The sequence below is a fragment of the Anser anser genome, assembly GCF_964211835.1.
Source record: "Anser anser genome assembly, chromosome: 19".
Lineage (NCBI taxonomy): Eukaryota > Metazoa > Chordata > Aves > Anseriformes > Anatidae > Anser > Anser anser.
In genome coordinates this window covers 6,684,318-6,705,685 of record NC_139740.1, presented here as the reverse complement: position 1 = coordinate 6,705,685, position 21,368 = coordinate 6,684,318, and the positions used below count along the sequence as shown (strand labels likewise).

The 21,368-nt window shown below is 56.8% G+C and overlaps 1 protein-coding gene across 6 annotated transcripts in view; it reads right to left on the bottom strand.

Annotated features, from left to right (window-relative positions):
• SEPTIN9 (septin 9) overlaps positions 1-21,368 on the bottom strand; it is a 129,511-nt gene that overhangs the window by 70,561 nt on the left and 37,582 nt on the right. Inside the window, exon 1 of one of the 6 annotated variants that reach the window (XM_083804818.1) lies at positions 21,079-21,208. The exons of the other annotated variants lie outside the window; for them this stretch is intronic. Coding sequence (XP_083660944.1) covers positions 21,079-21,172 — 94 coding nt within the window. The 5' untranslated portion in view covers positions 21,173-21,208. Of the gene's footprint in view, positions 1-21,078; positions 21,209-21,368 lie in introns of those variants that run through there. 6 annotated transcript variants of the gene reach the window in all.

Below are 21,368 nucleotides of genomic sequence, written 5' to 3'. Positions count from 1 at the left end.
GAACGAGGCACGGTGCCCACTGCAGCAGGCGTATGGGGACAGAGATGTCCCCCCCCCGCCACCGGCCGGACCACGGGGTCCCCAGCACGCTGGCAGAGAGGGCTGGGAGCCTGCGGTGCCTGGGAAGGGAAGCGCAGTTCTCTGGTGTTGATTAAACGTCGGGGGACGCCTGCACGGGAAGGAAATGGGAAGAGGGTCAGGAATCGCATCTGCCTGAGCCTCACGCAGGGAAAACAACCCCAGCCTCGTGCCCTTGCTCTCCTCGTTTATTTTCAGGTTAGTCTTTCTTAAGAAAACGGGAGGTGCAGTGGTTTAGGATCCAAGCAGAAAACCTTCTTAATTACTTCAATTATGAAATAAAGTATTAATTATTAACCACTCCATTTTAATATTAAGACCAAACAAGCACGAAAGCCCGGTTGCGTGACAGCACAGACATTTTAATGGAAACAAGAGGCTTCAGAAACCTTGCTCACCCCCTGGTGAGTTCAACACGCACGGCACGGCGTGTTCCCCTTCGCAAAGCCCTCCTGCTTGTTTGTGGGGTGCCCCTGGCTCCAGAAGGTTTCAGGGCGCCTGCTCCCAGAGGTAGAGAAGCGCTCCCAGCCATTCCCACCATGCGTGCACTACGGTGGTCACAAGGCAAAAAGGGGGAGGTGAGCGTCAGCCTCACATCGAACCCCTTGGAAACAGGCCTCTCTGTTCCTGAAAGCTTCCCAGCAGTCCCTGATTTGGGAGAATTTGCAGGAAGGAGCGAGCTGGCAGGGCTGCGTGCACGCACTTGGCTGCAGAACCGTGTCCCATGCCCAAAGGCGGCCACACCAGGGCACCCCGTGCCAAGGCTGTGCCTGGTGGCCCCGCTCCATCCCACGGCTGCCACCACCGCCCCTCGCCATCCCGCTGCCTCGCTCGGGGCCACCAGGCCTACACGGCACGGCCAGGCCCTCCCGTCCCCACCGCAGAGAGCAGCACACGAGCTGGGAAAGCGGCTTTTGTAGCCACCGCCGCTTTCTGCTGCCTGCTCACGACCTTTCCGACCCCAAACTTTCCAGCCATAAATACACCAGCGAATGGCAGGAAACTTGCTTTTCTGATACTTCTCCCCTGCTTCTCAGCGAGCCGTGTCCGGCGGCTCGCTCTCCCTGCGCCAGCCCCCGGCCGCCTCTCCCGGCTCCTCTTGAGATATTTCAGGCACGCAACAAAATCTGCCGCAGCACAAAGACCCTAAAAACTCACAGCCAAGGCTCAGGAAGCACCACGAGCCGCAGATCAGGCCTCGGGGGCAGCTGCGCCTCCTGAGTTCCCTTGGTACCATCAAAGATTTTATTATTATTATTATTCTTTCTTGACGAAAAGCAGCTTGATAAGAACAATTCCCACACCAACCGCAGCCCCACGCCCACTCGGCTTCCTCCGCGCAGCAGGGACAAAGCGCCAGGAGCTCGGCGCATGGCGCTGAGATGGGGAAGGAAGCGAGGGCAGGAGGAGAGGAATGAGGGAAAAACCTTTTCCCTCTTTTTTCCTTGTCTTTGAAAATGCCCGTGGAACTGCCACCGGTCCCCCTGGGAGCACAAAGCCCTGTCAGACCCCGCAGTGGGGATGCTGAGGCGCGGTGACCTGCATCCACACAGTGCTGAGCGCCACCAGCAGCTCCCCTGTCCCCCTGGCTCCAGCGGGCAGGGATGGGAAGAGGGCACAAGGACACAGGGATGGGGAGGGGGCACGAGCAGGCTGGCAGCGCTGCCCAAACCCACTTTCCACGTGGACAAGAATTTGGGTGCCTCCTCACTGCCCCGTGGCTGATGCTGCCGGCTGATCAGGGGACCCTCAGCTCCTCCTCCTGCCCTGCCGCAGGAGCTCAGCACGGCCAGGACAGACACAGAAAATGGCGGAAGACTGGTCCCATAACGAGCCCCTGGGCTAGGGGAGTGAAAGGGGGAAGAGCGACCCGTCAGGCCTGGTGCACGCACGGCTTGACCAGCTGCCTGCAGCGAGCCCACGCGTATGGCAGGGCCTTGGCCTTCAGCTCTCACCAACCGTCCTCTCTCGACTTACCACAAACACTACCAGACCTACCCAAGTTATAACCAACACAATCCCCCCCAGCCAGACCCCAGGGTAACCACACTGGCCCCAGGGCCCCGGCGAGCAGAGCCGTGGGCAGCAGTGAGGCACCAAGCCCGGGCTGCACGTGTGAGGGAAACCCCCCGAAAGCAGAAGCAGCCGGGGCTGGACTCCGGCAACTGTCCTGCTGGAGAAGCAGCGCAGGGCAAAGGGCACCACAAAGGGCCCCTCTCACAGGGCTACCCCCAGCCCACCACTTCTGCCCCCCCCCCGATCTCTGTGACACCAGGCGCTGCTCACAGTCTCTCCTACGCATGCAGAAATTGCACAGCCAATTAAAAAAAAAAATCGATCCAAATACAAGGTTTTAGGAGAATTTCCTCTGACCCCTCTCTCCCTTTCATGCGTTCAGCCACTTCTGCTTGCTCCCACCTCTCACGCACACAGCTGTGCCCGCAGGCTCCCTGGCACAGGGCACTTTTTTTTCTCTTTTTTTTTTTTTTTTCTAAGATTAAGCCCTTATCACACGAGGGACTTGATGATGTTGATGTTGGCACAGCCTCTTTTTTGCCAGGGGATGGGGTCAGCACCGAGGCTCGGCCAGGGCAGGGCACCTCAGGCTTTCTCCCCCCCCCGGCCCGTCCCAGCGCTGCTTTCCACGAGCCCCCTTTGGCAGGAGCCGCAGCTGGCACACGTGGGTGGGAGACGCCGGGGATTTCAGCCTCCACAAACAAACGAGGATCCAAAATCTGTTCAGAGATCTGCTGCAAGCAGGCCAAAAGCAGCGTTTTGCCTTGCAGAGTTTGCCCTAGATGGAAAGGGGCCCGGGAGCGTGCCGGGGGCTGAGCACCAGCTCCGGAGAGAGGCGGCACCGAGCCAGCCCCGAGCAGCAGGAGAGGAGCAGGGGGCTCCAGCTCTGCCCCAGCGAGCAGTGTGAGGGGGGGAGAAAATCCCCACAGGAAATGCTCGCCAACGAAGAGGGAGAGTAAAAATCTGGGGAGGTCCTGGAGCTGGGAGAGGTTTGGAGCAGTGTGTCACCAGCCAGACACGCACCTGGGCAGGATGGAGGATCCAGCCTGGCGTGGGGCTGGCCGCGGGTTTTCAACTCGCGTTTGGCACCACGAGGCGTTGTCATAAGCTGATCTCTGCCCCCACGCAGAGGAAAAGGCTCCGGCCATCAGCTGCGAGCCAAAGCCCCTCCCTGGGCTGGCGTACAAAACCTCAGGCATCGTGCTGCAGGCCCCAGGGCCCTTACCTCTGCTGCTTTTGTTTGTAAATGAAGAGTACAGCGTCAAAATTTCCTGAACAAGCCGAGCTGGGCCCGCTCCCTTGCGGTGACAACCCAGGGCTGCTTTATCTCCACCTGCACACAGCCCGCGCTCCGCTCACACCCATGACCCCTGCGGCCAAGCCCAGCAGGGAAAAGGGAAGAGGCCAAACGCCTCTTCCGATGAGCTGTGGCCACCGCCATCACACCCAAAATGAATCAGACCAGCCAACAACACGAAGTCCGCACGGTGCCTGCACACTGCATCGCTTCCACAAGCTCCAGCCTCCCACAGACTTGGCCTCGCCACACTCGTTTGTTGTTTGTTCATTTTAATTTGCACCAGTGGCACCTGTAATACCCCCAGCAGGCCACGGATCACGGCACCAGACGCTCCACCAGCAGAATTAAAGTGCTCTTGTTCAGAAGTTCAGACAAGCGAGAAACCAAATGTGAAGTGTTTTTATGTGCAAAGGAAGGACAGGAGGAAGGAGCTGCATGCATTAAGCATCAGCGCGTCCCGTTCGGCAGGGACTGTCAGTGTCTGTAAGCTCAAGGGTGCTGTTATTCCCAGACGAGGAATCACGGGGCCGACCGATACAGCCAGCATTTATGTTAACAAACGGGAGTAATCTGCCAGACCTGAGCTCTGTCTCTACATACCTTCCTTCTCCCCCGCCTCCAGAAAAATCCCCGCACACCACAGTACTCCAATTTGGCTGGTTTAACGACCAGACAACATTCCTCAGAGTCGAATAAAACTGCCCTGCTGCCTGGATCCTGCGCCCGGGTCACTGCTGAGCCCTCCTCGGCAGGAACACGAGCCTCCAAGCATCAGCAACACCTCCCACACGGGTCCTTCGTCACCCGCAGCTGCGCCCAGGGCTCGGCGCGGCTGCCGCCGGCTCTCCGTTCAGAGCTGTGCATCTCCTGCCAGGGGCATCTCGCGTCCAAAGTCTGCAGCTATGGCCCCACTGCTGCCGGCAGTTTCCAAACCAGACTTCTCCACAATGCCTGCTTACAACTCGGGAGCGCGGTGCCTGCCAGCTGGAGGGCTGACAGCGAACTCGCACAGCACAGAGCAGCGCTCAGGGCGCAGAGCAGCCCGGGGCAGCTCGGAGCAAAGGGTGCTGACCCGCTGCAGGAGCGGGGCCGGGCTGTGCCCATCCTCACGATGCCTGCACCAGCCCCCAGGGGCCGGGGCAGCTCGGCGAGGGCTGCAGGCATGCTGCCAGGGGCACGTTCACATGCAACTCCAGCAAAACAGGTGCCATGGAAGCGGCTTGCGGCTGGGTTGCACATAAAGCAGACAATTACCAGGAGAAAAGAGCACCCAGTTGTTCCCCCGCCAGCCTGCAGATGGATTTAAGGCACACGGGAATTGGACCTCCGGGCCAGGCATCGCTTTGGCCAAACGCCGCCTCCTTCACTGGCTGCCGGGAGAGCCCCTGGCAGCACAGTAAAAGAAGTATTTAGTGAACTCGCTTGAGAAATCTTGAGGATGATGAGCTATTTTGCAGCCAAGCTTCACATAAACATGTTGATAGTGATGTTAACATCAGCGCTGGTGATGAGCGCGGCTGCACGGCAACAGCAGGCCTCTCTGTCCGCTTCAAGAAAGCCTCTTTCTTGCAAGGCACATGTTTAATCCAAGATCTGCGTCTGCTGCCAGCCACATTCACACCAAAATCTGCTCACCTCATATATCTTCTATACACACCCAGATTTGGGTGAAGTGGGAGCAGAATTGCACAGCTCTCTCAATGCGTTTGCTGCTGCCATGCTCTTTGCAGCAACCTCTGTCCTGCCTTCACCTGAAGGCTCAGAGTCTGATAACACGAACCAAGGCCAGCATTGTTGCGGTTACAGCACCCTCAGGTCAGACGTGGCCAAAAGCTTTGGCGTTCACAGCTTTGGTGAGGTTCATCTGAAACGGACCCCATTCCTCCACCCTACCTGGGGGACACATCTGCACCCCGCTGCCACCCTGGGCGCAGAGGCCAGGGGACATCCCAGCACCTGAAGCCAACATCACCTCTTGCTCGCCGAAGCCCTGCTGCACACCGTGTCCCCTGGCACCTCGTGGGGAAAGGCCAGCCCGAAGCTGCTCTGCAGACAAGGAACAGCCTCACCAACAGCCCCGTGCTGCTCAGGAGCTGAGATACGAACACACCAGGAACAGCATTGGATCAGCCCGGCCTGCTGGGAGCAACACTCGGTTTGGGACACGTGGCTTTTAGCCCCGTGGGTGCAATCACAGAATAAAGCCTGCACACTCATCCCCAGCGATCAGCCCTGACACAGCCGTCCCACTGATTCACAGCGCTCAGCAGCCTTGTTGGCTGCTCGAGAGAACTCAGGCTCGAGCAGCTCCTCGCTGCAGCCAGAGGCTGATCAGCTGCCAGCCCCGAGCTGAGCAGCCCTGTGCCACCTGCAGTCGGCTGCACAGACACACAAGAAGCTGCCACAGACACCAAAGGCTCGTCCTAGCAGAGGAGACCAACTCCTGTTGAAGCACCTGAAGACATTTCATTAAGTTCAAAGCAGCAACCATTCCTCCTCAGCTATTGCTGCTACCCTACATCACTTAGACGCGCTGACCAGTTACAACCTGTCATGATTCTCATGGTCATTCCCGTGCAATAATTAACGTTTTATTAAAACTCCGGAGCAAGCACTCCACAGCATAATGAAAACTTGTGCCTTCCACAGCAAAGAGCCGGGATCTGTGCGCAGTACAGGCTCTGCAAAGTCTTCCCCATCCGCTTGGAAGGCACAAAGGCGTGGGAGTTGAACAAGGATCAGTATTATCCACTAAACCACAGGATGAGCTTGCAGGAACTGGCAGGCTGGATTGCTTCCAGTAGCTAAAGAAGGCAAATAGTCCAGCCCAGCTCTCTCATGCCAGATATGCCGAGTATCTATGGTCTTAAGAATGCGACGACAACCCATCCCCATCCTGAGAACCAGACATCTCCTTCAGCACACCCCTCGCAGTGCATCTGCTCAGAGGCAGAGCAGCGCTAACAAACTTCATTTTCCTGAATTAGGCATTTAAAAGGCACATTGAACGCAGCGCTTTCCTTCTATGTCTAACAGTCTTCTGGCTCATAGGGAAAAGAGCTGGCAAAACTCAAGGAAGGCTGACAAGGAATGAAGTGAAATAAACCCTGTCTTGTAAGGAGACAGCAACTGGGAGCAGCCACAACCCCTGCACGAAGGCACAGGCAGGGGTTTGCCGGGAAGGTCTCAGGGGAGGTGGAAGGGGCACAGTGCTCACGTTGTGGTTACACAGCAGCAGCAGGGTGGTTTAGCCAGGGGTGAATCGGGCTTCTTCCAGGGGAAGCAACCCAAGCCAACCACGGTTAAAGGTGTCCCACACCAGCTGGGGCTTCCTGCAGAGCTTCTGCTCCCAAAGACGAGGACCTTTTTGCAGCTCCCTCATTACCACTCCTGATCTTTTACAAGGCAGTAACTCTATCTTTCGGCCACATCTGAGGACTGGATGTCTTTCTCCCATCACAAGGGCTCCCCCAGCGCACACCAGTCACCCCAGGATGAATTTCCTGCCCCAGCAGTTAGACCTGTTAGGCATTCGCAGGGTGTGCTTGGTCGGCGTTTCCCTTTGGGGCCTCTCCTGGGGGAACCACACACACCGGCAGGTCCCTTAGGAACAGCCACGGTGTCACCCCGGAGCAGAGAGCCACAGTCACATTTTGAGGACAACAAAATCTCCAAGCCTGGCAATGAGAAAGCCCCACAACGCATTATCTGTGCTTTTGCTTCCTTTCCCTTCCAACCTTCACACCCAGAGCTGGGGGCTCCTTGCAGCCAAGCCCACGCACAGCGAGCACTTTCAGCTGGAGAGCCAAGAGGAGCCCCCGTGGATTACACCCCGGGGCTCCATTTGTCATCAAAAAGCAGCATGTCAGAAATCACTAGAAGGGCAAGGGGCTGTTATTCACGGCCCAGATTTATTGTCACCCTCCTTCCCCAGGGCCCCTGGAAACACGTGCCAGATCTCAGTGTCTGGCTTTAAGGCAGAGCCACGAAAGCGGCTCCAAGCCCGCGTGCTGCTCCTCCACTGCCCCGCTCCACCCAGCCCCCAGAAGCTCCCAGAGGTGTGGCATCCTCCTCCGCCTGCCAGCACAGAGATAAACACGACTCCTACGCGTTCATGGAGAGGAAAACCTGATCGGGGTGCCTTTGGTGCCGCAGATGTGCGGGTCAAGCTCCTGCAGCATCCTGAACTGGTGGAAAGCTGCATCTGCAATAGGGGTTTAGGGAGGCACAGGAGTTGTCAACAGAAATAAGAGGCAAGGGACTTCAGGTAGAGCCACACAAGGAAGCCAAAACTCCTGGGGATGAACTTCGCTGTTTCTGTTGGCTTGCTCATTTTGCTGTACCTGAACCTACAAAACAATTGTGCGCCCTGAGTTACTCCTGAGGAGCATGGATGCTGCACAGCCTGGCTTTCTTGGCACCTTTCCTGATGGATTTTTGTAGGTCCAGACTGTCGTAGAACCACAGAATGGTTTGGGTTGGAAGGGACCTTAAAGACCACCTCGTTCCAACACCCTGCCACGGGCAGGGACACCTCCCACCAGCCCAGGCTGCCCCCAGCCCCATCCAGCCTGGCCTTGGGCACCGCCAGGGATGGGGCAGCCACAGCTCCTCTGGGCAGCCTGTGCCAGTGCCTCACCGCCCTCTGAGTAAAGAGTTTTTCCTAATGTGTAATCTACACCTACCCTCTGGTTTAAAGCCATTACCCCTTGTCCTGTCACCACACCCCCTGACAAACAGTTCCTCCCCAGCCTTCCTGCAGCCCTCTTTAGGCACTGGAAGGCCTCTGTAAGGTCTCCCTGGAGCCTTCTCTTCTCTAGGCTAAATAACCCCAACTTTCTCAGCCTTTCTTCATAGGAGAGGTGCTCCAGCCCTCTGAGCATCCTCGTGGCCTCCTCTGGCCCCACACCAACAGGTCCCTGTCCTTGTGCTGGGGGCCGCAGAGCTGAACGCAGGGCTCCAGGGGGGGTCCCATGAGCGCGGAGTAGAGGCGAGCAATCCCCTCCTACCTACTCCATGTCACACACTCAGCGCCTTCTGAAATCATGAGCCCACGTTTCTAGAGGGACACCTCCAGCCAAGTACCAAAGCACGTTTTGGGCACCCTGCCTACACACGCTCCATTTTCAGCTCCCAGCACTTCTCTGGCAGCAGCAGGCACTGGGCCAAGCTGCAGCCACTGTCAGAGCTCAGCACCCACCTCCTCCCTCCCTCGGCGCTGCCCAAGGCTCTCCAGCAGCTCTGCATCTTGCACGGGACAGTCAGCAAGCTGCGGATCGCACGTCCCGGCCCCATCCATAAAGCAGGGCTGTTTACATAACCCGAGGGAAACGCCGAGCGCAGCAGAATTGCCAGGGAAGACGCTTTCAGCTGCTGGAGTCAGTGGAGCTGAGAGCCCACGTCAGCTGAGAGTCTGTCTTTAACTCTTAACATTAAAAGGACAACTTCCTATTCAGCAGAAAACAGCCAAGTCCTCGCAACGCAAGATCCTCCTGTTCGCACCAGATGCAGCTGATGAGCAGGGTGTAAAATCCAACAGGCCACTTCCAGCGCTTCCTGAGAGAGACCAGCTCCCCGCCGAGCAAATTCTGCGTCTCTGGTGGAAAACAGGAGGGCCTTTCTGTTCTGTTTTGTTGTTGTTTTTTTTTTTTCAATGCTTTCTTTTCCAAGCCAGGAAAATGATTGAAAACCAGACTAGCTTTATTGTTTAAATCCATGCAATACGAATGGAGAGGGTCACGAAGAGGGTATTTTTGATGGGTTAAGTGATGGATCAGACATGCTAACTCAAAAATGCTCGTACCCGCACATAAGCCTCACAACAGCATAACAGATACTGGCAATCCTGGACATTAATTCATTTTATGTTTCCTAAAGGTAAGAAAAATACTTGCCCGTCCAAGAGGATGTGAAGAGGTAAGTCAGGGGCTCGTGAGCTAAGACCCAAAGCAGCCAGAGGGAAAGGCGTGACGGTCACTGGGAGCTGAGGACCCTGCGGCAGAAGCAGGCTCTCGGTGCAGGACAGCCGTGAAACACCGGGGCCAAAGCCTTGGGCTGCTGACAGCAGCAGAGTCGGCCTGGAGCAAGCCATGCTGAGGACTTCCCTGAGGGGCTCCAGGTGCTGTCAGTGCAGCAGCGGGCGCTTGACGGCGATCCCAGCCCTGCCCAGCACTCAGCACTGCCAGGGCAGGCACCAGCCCCTAACCTGTGCTCACACGCACGGTCCCAGGGGATGTCCGCACGAGCACAGGGTTTCACAAGTACACCTGAAAGAAACAAGTGCCTGTACTGCTCTACCTGTGATATTCCTATATTCTGAAAATATAGGAGTAAAACTTTCCAGTAGCAACATCTCCTATCTCTCTCTCTCTCTTTTTTTTTTTTTTTTTTTTTTTTTTTGCAACTAGACAAAGAGATGCTAAACCTTTATCTGTTAGAATATACAGCTTCATCAGTGCGGGGAGGCTTCTCGGGGAGGATGGAATTTTGGATTGTGCTCTGCCAAGAGGCAGATTTGGATTAATTTGCATCCCACTGACTAAAGCACCCCACTGCCAACAGTAGAAGAGGACCGTGGGCTTTGGAGGGAGGTGGTGCTTCCAAGCCTCTCGCGTGATCCTAGCCCTTCTCACGAGTGTTGCCATACTCTGTGCGTCCTGCAGACACTGCTGACTTGCACAGTTTAATGTAATTACTATTACTTTATTACAATATTACACTATTACAAACGGGGAAGGAAGCGTGAGAGAGTTCCATTACTCCAAGAGCTTCTCCCAGGTGGCCAGAGGCAAGCGAGGGCACAGCCCTGCTGCTGCTGGTCCTGCTGAACCCCCCCCAGCTCCTCCTGCATGCAGCTCCCGAAGTGACAGAGGCATCGTCACAGGGCAGAAAAACGACCTGAACTCCAACTCAAAACAAAGTGAACTCCTGCTCAAGTTCAGGCAAATTCTGCCCCCTAAAGCTATCCTTCATTTACACTGCCGTGCCCTAAGGATTTTAAGCCAGAAGCAGCAAAATTTGACAGTAAAAGCTTACACTTCGGATGCATTTGTACGTCAACAGCTAGCACTTTTTATTTCATGGGAAAATCCGTCAGCCAGAACGTCCTGAGCACAGCCAAGGTGCCTTTGAACGGGACTTCTGACACAGGACCGGATTTCCCATTATTTATGTTGTGCAATGTTCACCGCTTGCTGTTGTCGGGGCACAGAGTGGCTCTGGCCAGCAGCGGGGCACTAGCAGCCAGATAGAGAAGGCTCAGCCTTGCACAAAAGAGTTTGACAAGGAAAAGGAATAAATAACTTGCTCGGTTTGGATGTGGCAGTGCTGCACAATGAGCCCTCTCAATGCAGAAAATCAGGGCCGGGCTGTCTGGGCGCTGCTCAGACTCCCAGAGGAGTTTAAGCTGGTAACCAGCAGCAGAACAAACCTCCCAAACCTCTCGCCCTGCCCGCTGAGCCAGGAGCACTGCTTCTTGCAGAGCTCGGGGAGCTCTGCAGCCTGAGCTTCGCCGGCCATGGAACGGGGTCTGGGGCTGCGCTGGCCCCCAGGGAGGAAACGCCGCACGCAGCAAGGAGGGGGAGGAAGGCACCGAGCCAAAGCAAGGGAGAGCTCAAAGTCCCCGCTCCTGCTGCTGCAGAGCACTCCTGGTGCTCCTCTTTCTGCCTCTCACAGCTGTTTTTTTCCAAAACGCTCCATCTTCTCTTCCTGCAGGTCAGAGCGGGCTGCAGCGCTCCCGTCCGTTCACGTCCCTCGCCCCCCTCCAGCCCCCACGATCAAAAACTCCCCAGCGCCTGCCATTGTGCACCCCCTTCCTCCGCCCCCCGTGTCCCCTGCACATCTGGCTGTCAGCTCCTTGCCTTTTTACAGAGCAAGATTAGGTTTCCTCTCCAGCTGCAGGCAAAGGGCCCCGTTTCGGAGCTGCCTCCAGCACCGCTGGGGCTAGCAGGGAAGTTTCCCCTTCTTCGAAACACGGCCGCAGCCCCTTGGTGGGGACGTGGCCCGCTTTGTGTGGTAGTGGCACAGCCACAGCAGTTGCCCCGGACCTGCACGTGGCTCCCAGCTAAGGAAGCAGCAATATAAATGAGCACAGGACACCAGAGGTGGGTCTTACCCCATTTTGGGGCTGACTGGGAGATAAAAGGCCAGTTTTGGCAACCCAGCTTCAGGACAGCCCCAGGTGCACGGGTGTATCTCACCGATGCCGTGACCTACCTCTTGCTGTCTCATTTTGGAGAAAGGTTGAGAGCAGACATCCAAGCCAAGCACCTGAGCCAACCTGAGGGCATCGCTGGAGACCCAGCCACGTCGCCTACGCTCTCAGAGCGCAACCAGTGAGCAGCTCAAGTACAGAGCCCTGCACTACCAGTAACACCAGTCCGATGGAAAAAACTGGTGGGTGAAGGGCAAAGCGATGGCAGAGCACAGCCCGCACTCAGCAGGGCACTCCAGTGGGTGTCCCGAGGGGCAAAGAGCCAGGAGAGAGGACCCCAGGAGCCGCATTTCCCTACAGCACTTACCCCTTGCTGCGCAGGGGAGCGGAGAGGGAAGGGTTTCCTGGTCTGGGGCCAACACTGCTGTTCCTCTGGTGGAGGATATTGCCTTCCCCAGGGTGTGTTTCATTTGAGAGCACGAGATACACAATTAATTTCCCATAGTTCACTTTCCCTCTCCACTCACTGGGAATTTTTAAAGTTTTATGGAAAAAAAAACCCTACCCTACGCACAACCAACTGCTCACCAGCCGCGGCACTTTCCAGGAGGGCCCCCTTCCCTGGGGAGCAGGGGGTCAGCAAGCGCCTCTCACGTAGCCAGAGCCGGGTCTGACCAGTTCTCTACTCGAACTGCTTGAAACGTGAGAGGGGAATGAAATGGTAAATATTTCAGGTGCTGCAGACCTCCTGCTTCCTGGCCTAGCAGTTCTCTGCTTTGTCTCTACCGAAATAAGCCACTGAACTCTTAAACACAAGCCCTTTTCGCGAGCATTTCTACAAGCCTCGCTTGCTCCAAGTGCCATGGACCTCACAGAGGTGAGAGAAGCTGCAGGCAAAAGGAAAGCAAGAGAGCAAAACCACTGCACTCTTTACAGTCAGGGAAAGGGGACTCAGGGTGACAAACTGGGGGCAACGGTATGTCGTACCAGGAGAAGGTCATCTTCCCCTAGCAGAGAAGGGACAGCACTGAAAGGCCAGCTGAGGTAGCAGGGGAGGCTGAGCAGATTTACGTCCCCTCCTGTCTGCCTGGTGAAGGCAGGAGAGCCGGACGGCTCTTGCCGGTGAGCAGAGCAGAGCCATGATCCCGGGTTTGGTGCTGCTCCAGCTGGGAACAAGGCACTGGCTGGTGATTTTGTACCACTCAGCACCAAAGTCCCTCTGGAGGAAGCTCTGCCTGCACCTCCCCTGCCTGTGATGACCGACGGATGGACATCACAGCCCGGGAATAAATCCCATACTCTTGCTCTTTGGCCCATGCTCCCCAGCACAGATGAAAGACGGGTCCGGTGAGATCCATTCACATCTCCAGCCTGATGTGCAGCTACTCACAAGCCCCACAGCTCAGATCAACATCAGGAGTTGCCTCTACCCCATAGGGAGCCTCAGCCCTGCCTTGCACGGGGGTGCCGGCATCTCAAACGGGTCAAATTCCCAGCTTTATCACGACAAATCCCTCCCAGCTGCCTGGCAGAGGATCCTGAAGTGTCTGTCTATGAAAAGCGGAAAGCATCTACCTCATTTTCCATATAGGAAGTTAGAGCACATGTGTTAAATGATTTACATAAGGATGCAGAGTAATTTAGTGGAGGAGCAGGAAAAGGACTCCAAAATTCCTGCTTCTAATTGCCACACGATCATTCCCTCCTGGTACAGTTTAAATCCTGACTCACTGCTAAATAAAAGCTGTGCCAAAATCTGATCAGCTTAGGAGAGGGGAACCCAGATGCTTTCAGCAACGTGGTGAAAAACACCCATCTATTTTTAACAAATAAAGTGCCTCCGTATACACACAGAGGACTTCCCTCTGCTGCAATCCCCAACAATCATCTATCTTTTTCCAGAGGCGGAATGTAGTCCTGTGCCTACTTTTGGAAGTAAAATCCAAAGCGGATAGTGTGGGGGCTTCCCGCAGGACGAGCAGCAGCAGCAGGCACAGCAGCAGCAGGCACAGCAGCAGCAGCAGGCGCAGCAGCAGCAGCAGGCGCAGCAGCAGCAGCAGCAGCAGCAGGCACAGCAGCAGCAGGCACAGCAGCAGCAGGCACAGCAGCAGCAGGCACAGCAGCAGCAGCAGCAGCAGCAGGCGCAGCAGCAGCAGGCGCAGCAGCAGCAGGCGCAGCAGCAGGCACAGCAGCAGCAGGCACAGCAGCAGCAGGCACAGCAGCAGCAGGCACAGCAGCAGCAGGCACAGCAGCAGCAGCAGCAGCAGGCACAGCAGCAGCAGCAGGCACAGCAGCAGCAGCAGCAGGCGCAGCAGCAGGCACAGCAGCAGCAGCAGCAGCAGGCACAGCAGCAGCAGCAGGCACAGCAGCAGCAGCAGGCACAGCAGCAGCAGCAGGCACAGCAGCAGCAGCAGGCGCAGCAGCAGCAGCAGGCACAGCAGCAGCAGCAGCAGGCTCACGCCGCCCCCTCCCGGCCTGGGTGGCCACAGTCCCAGCTGCATGCCCCAGGCCACCACTGCCTTGCACCCATCGTCGCCCACCCAAGCTGCACATCTCCAGCTCCCCTGGCCCCTCTGAGCCAGGAAAGAGTCACTGGGAGCAAAGGAGCTGTGCCAAAGAGGAGATCCGAGGTGCAGGCCTCTGGGGAGAGGGACACTCACCCTTAGCCCGCTGGCAAGCAGTGACCAGTACCGCTGGGATGCAGCTGCTGACGGGCTCACTGGAAGCGCTGGACGACCCATGCTGGGGTCTCGCAGTCAGCCCAGGGTCGGCCACCACCTGAGCCCCGCGGCTGCCCGCCTCTCAGAGGCACCCAGGTGGTTCAAGGAAGCCCACTGGGATATTTCTGTGGGCATCCTCCCTGCACGCATGCTAAAAAGCAGCAGTGAGTTTCTGGAGAGCACTTTGCAGAGCGTAGCTTTGCAAAGACGGGCTGAAGCTGCTAAAATGGCCTCCCCTCTCCTTTACAGGCAGCGTGGTCAAGGACGTGGGTCTCTGGGCTGGGAGGCCCGATGCAGACACTTGCACAGCCCCAGGCAGCTCGCCCCATCGCTGTAGGTGGTGTCAGGACCTTGTCTCGGGGTGCACCCAGCAGTCAGCACCCAAAGGCTGACCAGAGCTGGGCGCCCACTGTCACAGTAACATCACGAACAGACAATTTGCACAAAACTCTCCCACAGAACAGCTCACTTCACGGACTGGCCAGCAAGGGGTGCTTCAGCAGAAGGTGCAGGTACAGAGCTGTACGTACAAGCAGGCCCTTCCCCTCATCTCACGGCCCAAAGCCCCAGCGAACACCTCACAGACACTGAGCGGAGGGCACCTGTGACTTGCTGGAGCTCACACAAGCCAGGGGCACACGGACAAAATCCGGGACACAGGCACAGAGCGCTGGGCGCTGGCACTGCCATGTAGCTGCCACACAGCACCAGAGCACACTGCCACACAGCACCGCTGCCCCTCACCAGCCCCAGGGGAGAGCAGAAACGGGCCCTGGGCTCAAGCGTGGATCCCAGGCCCGGTCCAGGCCTCCCACGCTGCAGTTCCACACTGCCCGACTGCACAGGAGCTGCCTTCCAGCTTCCCTGGTACTCCTCAAAGCACACATTTCTGCCAAGCATTCAGTTTTTTAACTCTTTCCATTTGTTTTATAAATGCTCCAGACAAACTCAAATGCACTTCGCCTGTAAGCCAAGGCTTTACGTTCATCCGAGCGGCTCAGCCGCTGCGAGATCCCCATCCCACGTCTGCCGGGCCGGCCCTGTGCTTACACAGTAGCTCAGAAAGCCCAGCACCGACCAGCACGTGCCCGGCCCCGACACCTGCCCCACACCAGCCAATGTCACCAAAGCCACCGCGCCAGCAACCAGGGCTAAGAACTTGAAACACGCAGCCCTGGAACGAAAAAGCATCTGAAACTAATAAAAAAGCGTGTCCTGCACTCATTGAACTGCACTCATCGAAAGCGAAGGAGAGCATGTTACACGCAGCCGAGCCCACAAATCCCATGTGAGGAATCACGCTTATCACTCCCCAAATCAGTTTCCCTGGAACCCAGAGCTTGCTCCCAGAACTACTGCTTTAGTTTAGACGCTCTCTGGTAGGGATGTGATCACAAAATTAACACAGGCCTGCTTATGTAGCACCAACTTCATGTGGATACAGAACAGGCTTAGCAAAAAAATAAAATAAAAAAAAAAATCCACTTTCAGGTTTATTGCGTGATTATTGCTTGTAAAACTAATGCATTTTATTCGCCTGCAAAGTCATTCCCGTTCTCCCCCCAGCCACAAAACAGAGCTATTTGTATGCCTCTGACAACGCTCTTGGCGTTGGCACCCCAAAGTCCTTTTGCCTGTCACAGTGAAGCAGTGTGACACCCGAATGGCAGCCCCAGCCCCAGCAGGGCATCGAGGCCTTCCTGGGCCAGCCCGCAGCACCCAGGTGCCAGCCAAGACAAAATAAAGAGAGCGGGGACAGCCCGAAGTGCCAGCGAGGGGATGCCATGGCCTACTCAGTCGCCCTTCTGTGCGGGTGTTCAGGAAGGAAGCTGCACGTGCAAACAACCTCTGGTAAGAAGCAGGGGCAGAGCCTGGCTCCCAAGAAGCTCGGTGCAAAGGAGATGTTATCGAGGGACATGGGTTGAGCATGTAGTAAAGGACAGGGTACCATCTCCCTCGGCTGTTCTCTGCGGAGTACCCACCAAGCACTAAAAGCACGGGTAGAAGCTCCTTTGCCTGCAGAGAGCTTCAGCACAGACCCCCAAAGGCCAGATCCTGCCTCAAAATCAAGGGGTAATGGGAGCACAAAAGCCATTTTCCAAGGAGTTACAGGAAATCTGAGGCAGAGCAAGAAATCTAGCATGAATTTTCTCAGGCATCGTACCATACAACGGGACTCGCTACCCATTAAACCTTCCCTGCTGTCCGTACGATGCTGGGGCCCCGCGCCCCACTGCACTGCTCGCAGCCCAAGGCATCGCTGCTCTCTAACAAATTATTCTGTCCATTAGTTACAGCTGCAATACAGCATGGAGAAGCCAACAGGACAAAGATATTGTGATTCTGAGATCATTAAGGCAACAGAAGACATGTGTTGACCCAGACATACTTCCCTAACTACGTACTTGCTCCTACTCAGCATTATGGTATGCTGGACCTTGGAAGCGCCCTGACTTGCATGAGAAACGTCCTCCCTCACCCCAGCAGCATGGGAATCGCTCTGCTGGGAGGCTCCAAGTCATCTAGCGAAGCACGGAGCAGGAGGGCAGGCGGGAAGGGAGCTCCTGCCCCGGGCTTTGCCAAGCTCAGCAGAGCGGTGCTGAGAACCGTCACCTCCGCTGTCAGGCCAGAGATGAGCTGTGCGCCACAGCGGGATCGTATTTAATGGAGATGAGCAGAAATTCCAGCAGATTTAAAAGCAGACATCAGGAAATGGATAATGCTTCATACCTTGACATGCCTCAGACAACTGCGGGAATGCATCCACTGGCCAGGCGAGAGCAGGCTGGGAGCAGCCAAGCACGCTGCAAACACAACTGTCTGCAGAGGCAGCTCTGCAGCCCCAAAAACCCAAACCCTTCCCGAGAGGAGGCCCAATGGGATCTATCTGGTTATCAACTGAGCCAAAACCCACAGTCACAACAGGTCACTGCACAGCAGCTAGGAAGTGGGTGAAGGCAGATGCTTAACAAGAACACTGGCAAAAAAAGCTGCAGGCTTTTTTGCGGTGCATGGCACTCGGGGGACACGGCATTGCACACCGCAGCAAACCACGGGTGTGGGCACCAGGTAGGAGCAGGGGGCAGCAAGGGAAGAACTAAGGACATCTCGGTGGCTGACAGCTAAGGCAGGACAGGCAGGAAAGCATCCAGGGTACCAGGGCTGGGTGAAGGTGGTGGGATCTAACGGAAGGTAGAAGCACCAACACTGCAAATGCCTGACCTGGTGTCCCATGCTGCAAGCCAGAGCAAAAAGAAACACATTTGGTAAGGGAGAGCCTACAGCTGTGTGAAGACCATGAAAAAGCAATATGTCACTGTCCTAACTGCCATCTCCTAGGAACAACAGCGGCACCAAAAATCTTGAAGCAGAAAAGATAGAGTGATAAGAAGCAACCCCAACCCTGCTGCATGCTTTTTAAAGATTAACTTGGATAAAAAAGTGACAAAACGGCACATTCCCTCCTACCAACCCTTCACACCTCCAACACTCACACACAGGATCGCTAGTCCCCTTCCCTACTGCTCAGGGCAGGCACGTGGTGCTTCCCACGGGGCTCTGAGGACCACCGAAGATGCTCGGTCTTGATGCACTCAGCGTGAGAGCTGCTGCCTGCGCAGCCTCCGAAAGCCCCACGCTACAAGCAGGGGCTGTCTTCTCACTGCTCTGATCATTTAGGTGCACAAATGACACATAAAACATGTTAAACTCTGTATGCATATGCACACACAAGCATATACCCACAGGTGGTGCTTTGTATAACTGAAAGATTACGACACGATCACCAGTGGGTTAATAAACAGTTCCCCGTTTGTTCTGGAGTTCAGCAAATTGCTTACAAGCACCTCCAGCACTCCTGGCTGCCTGCTCCTGGGCCCTGCACCTCGTACATGCCACTCATTGCATCCAGGTGTTACAATCACCTGCTAATCATTTAGTAACTTCTACACTGGGTTCGCAAAGTGTAATTTTAAAGGCAGCATTAATAATTTACCTGGGAGATCAGACTTCCTTTCCCACGACGGCTGCACCGATCCCGTCACTCCCTCATCGCAGTAACCAGACCCCCGCTGCCTGGCATGCTGCTGACCCTTTCCTTTCAAGGAGAGGTAAAGGGCCCCGTGGCATTCACAATCAGGGCTTTGTAGAAAGATCTGGACTAATCAAACCAGCCATCTGCTGAGGAAAGCCACCTCCAGCCGAGGAGCACCCCTGCTGCCACCAAAGCGCTCGGAAAGGCAGAGCGGAGCACAGATGTGAGCAGGGCCGCAGCCCCCGGCACAGCTGCCCGGCCCCAAACCACCAGAGCAGGATGCCTGGAAACCAATCTGATTTAGGCTTTTCATGCAGGATTAGCGTGTAGAAACGTGTGAGAGATGGTTTAACTGGATTAAAAGGAATCGGCACGTCGTACGAGAGGGTGTTTCTTATACCTGCACCCAAGGGCACCACCAGAGCCCAGTGCCTCATCACAGAGCCCGAGGAAGCCCTCGCTGCTTGGAGCAGGCAGTGCGCCAGGCACAGCCCCAGCATCACCCTGTGCATTCAGGGCCTTCACCCACAGCGCCTGTCACCGTCATGGGATCCCGGACTGGGGACACTGCTCCGCTGCAAGGAAGCCTGGGCTCTGCTTGGGCGGCGCAGACCCCATGGGACGTGCTGAGCTCCAGCGGCTGTGGGAAAACAGCCCTCGAGGAGGAGAAGAGGCCCAATTCCCACCCGCTCCGAGGTGCCCTCACCCCGTCCGGCAGCGACACAGTCAGCTCCAGAGTCAGCTCTTCCCACCCACAGCAGAATATTAATTAAAAGCATGCTTAGGGCCAGAACAGTGACGAACGTGGCCCCCAGCGCTGCACAGATCTGCTTTCATCTGAGTCATGTTTCGGTTTAGTCACCGAGGCCGGAGCTCTGGCTCTCCCACTGCCTGTGCTGGGAGCGCTGCCTGCCCATGGGGGGAGAGCCCAGCCGCCCGTGTCCTGGGCAGCGCCTTCTGAAGGAGACATACAGCCAGCCGAGCTACGGTCTGATCCTCTCCTCCCCCATGATATTGCCAGCTTTGTGCCCGAAGCCCCAGTAAGGATGATTTTCCTACCTCATTACATTTCCCATCCCGCCAGGCACAGCCTGCCCCTGCCTGAGCCGAGCGGAGCAGCCACACGCGTGCCCCACATCCAGCCCCCGGGCACGGCTCCTTGGGTTAGGGCACGGGGCGCGCTCCCCATGCCCTGTTTGTGCGTCCTGACCCCAGCCTGACGCAGCCCCAGCTCTGCCACATCTGAACCACCCACAGCTGAGCCAGTTCCAACACAGGCCAGTGAAACACGCACGCACCTGGACATTGGTAATTCGCAGATGCTGCTCGTGCTCATGCCTTAGCATGAGTTCGTGCATCTCTGCACAACCGTGCTCACCCAGAGTCCTCCTGCCTGCAGCCCCAAAAGCAGAGCCAGCCTGGGCAGGGGGCTTGTGCTCCTTGCAGCAGCTTACGGGCTGGGGGAGACCCATCTGTGATGCTTTTCGGGAACAAAGAGCCTCAGATCACATCACCACAGCCAGAACTCCTAGAAATTTGGAAGACCTCCAAGATCACCCAGTCCAACCTTCCCCCTACCACCGCTACCACCCACTAAACCACGTCCCTAAATCAGAGTCCTTTTCACGCCAGCAACCTCTTGCAAAGCACCCACTGCACAGCAGGAAGGAACCCAGGGGTGCACCGAGAATGCAACAGGAGATGTGGAAGGCCGCAAGGGGAACAAAGCCACCCTGCCACCTCCTCCTGTTCCCCCAAACCCTGCCTCGCAGAGGCTTGCACGCAGCGGCAGAGGGCTTCCCAGCCCAAGGCACTGCCTTGCCGAAACGCACGCCAGCCGCTGCGTTAGGAGCAGCTCTCAGGAATGCTTTGAAGTGGCTCAAACCAGAGCAGAAAGCACGAGCAAGAGAGATGGAGAGAGGGATGAGGAGGCATCGGTTGCGCTCTTCGAAGGCAGCAAGGAGCAGAGGATGCTCCTGCAGGTAAGTCGCCTTCCCAGGGGCTCTCACCATGTGCCTGGATGGGGCCCCACAGGTTTGCGTGGGGCCAGCCATGGCAGCAGCTTTCTCTGGCCACAGTTTCGCTCCACCCTGGCTTGAGCGTTTCCTCTCATCCCTGTGGTTTCCCTTCCAGCGCCGATGCCCAGCAGCCGCCTGGGAACGCCCAGGAGAGGCCTCGTGCCCACGCCGGCTCAGCATGGAGGAGGGAGACCCACGGTGGCATCCCGTCGGCCGCAGCACACCGGGGCTTTTACTGCTGGCCCCTGCCCCTCGCTGTCCCTCTTTGATCCCGGCCGTCCTGCTCGCACGCACTGAGCCCGAGCCTCGCAGTGCCACCGTGCTGCCCATCCCACCTCCCTGCTGTTCGGGATAAAGGGTCACAGGAGCGGCCACCCTGCAACTGCTGCAGGAGCAGCTTGCAGAGACACCGCTCCCCGCCAGCTCAGCACACCTGGGAGCGGGTTTTGGAAGCACGCAGGCACGCACCATTAGCTGGGATTTGCAGGGAAGCTGGGGAACAAGACGGAGTTATTCCTTCCTCCTTGAGGCGCCCTCCATCCGCCCCCCACCCACCCCAAGCACCCCGTGCTCGGCCAGTGAGGGGAGCGAAGCACGAGCCGGCAGCGCTGCAGAGCGAGCGGCCGCCGTGCGGGACACGCAGGCACCCGCGGGGCCGCATCCTGCAGCTCCCCCCCGGCAAGGCAGCGGGCACCGGAGGGCAAGAGACAGACAGAGAAAGCTCAACCGCAACGCACAGCCACACAAAGTCAGGAGCCAACCTTCAGAGCAGAAATGCGTCTCCATGCCAAGAGCTCGGCTCTTTTCCTCCCTCTTCCCGACTCGCAGCTCCGAGCTAACAGGCTCAGCATTCATCCCCCCGCGCCGAGCGGCACATGGGAACGGAGGGGGGAGAGAGAGACTCAAATGAAATCCAGACCTAGAGAGCAGTTTCTTTTTTCCCCCGCTCCCCCCCGGTTTCTGCTGGAACCACCTTCTGTCTAGAGGGCTCAGGAGGATGGAAAAAAAAAAAGCAAAGAGGAAACGTTGCAAAAAATAAATAAATAAAAGA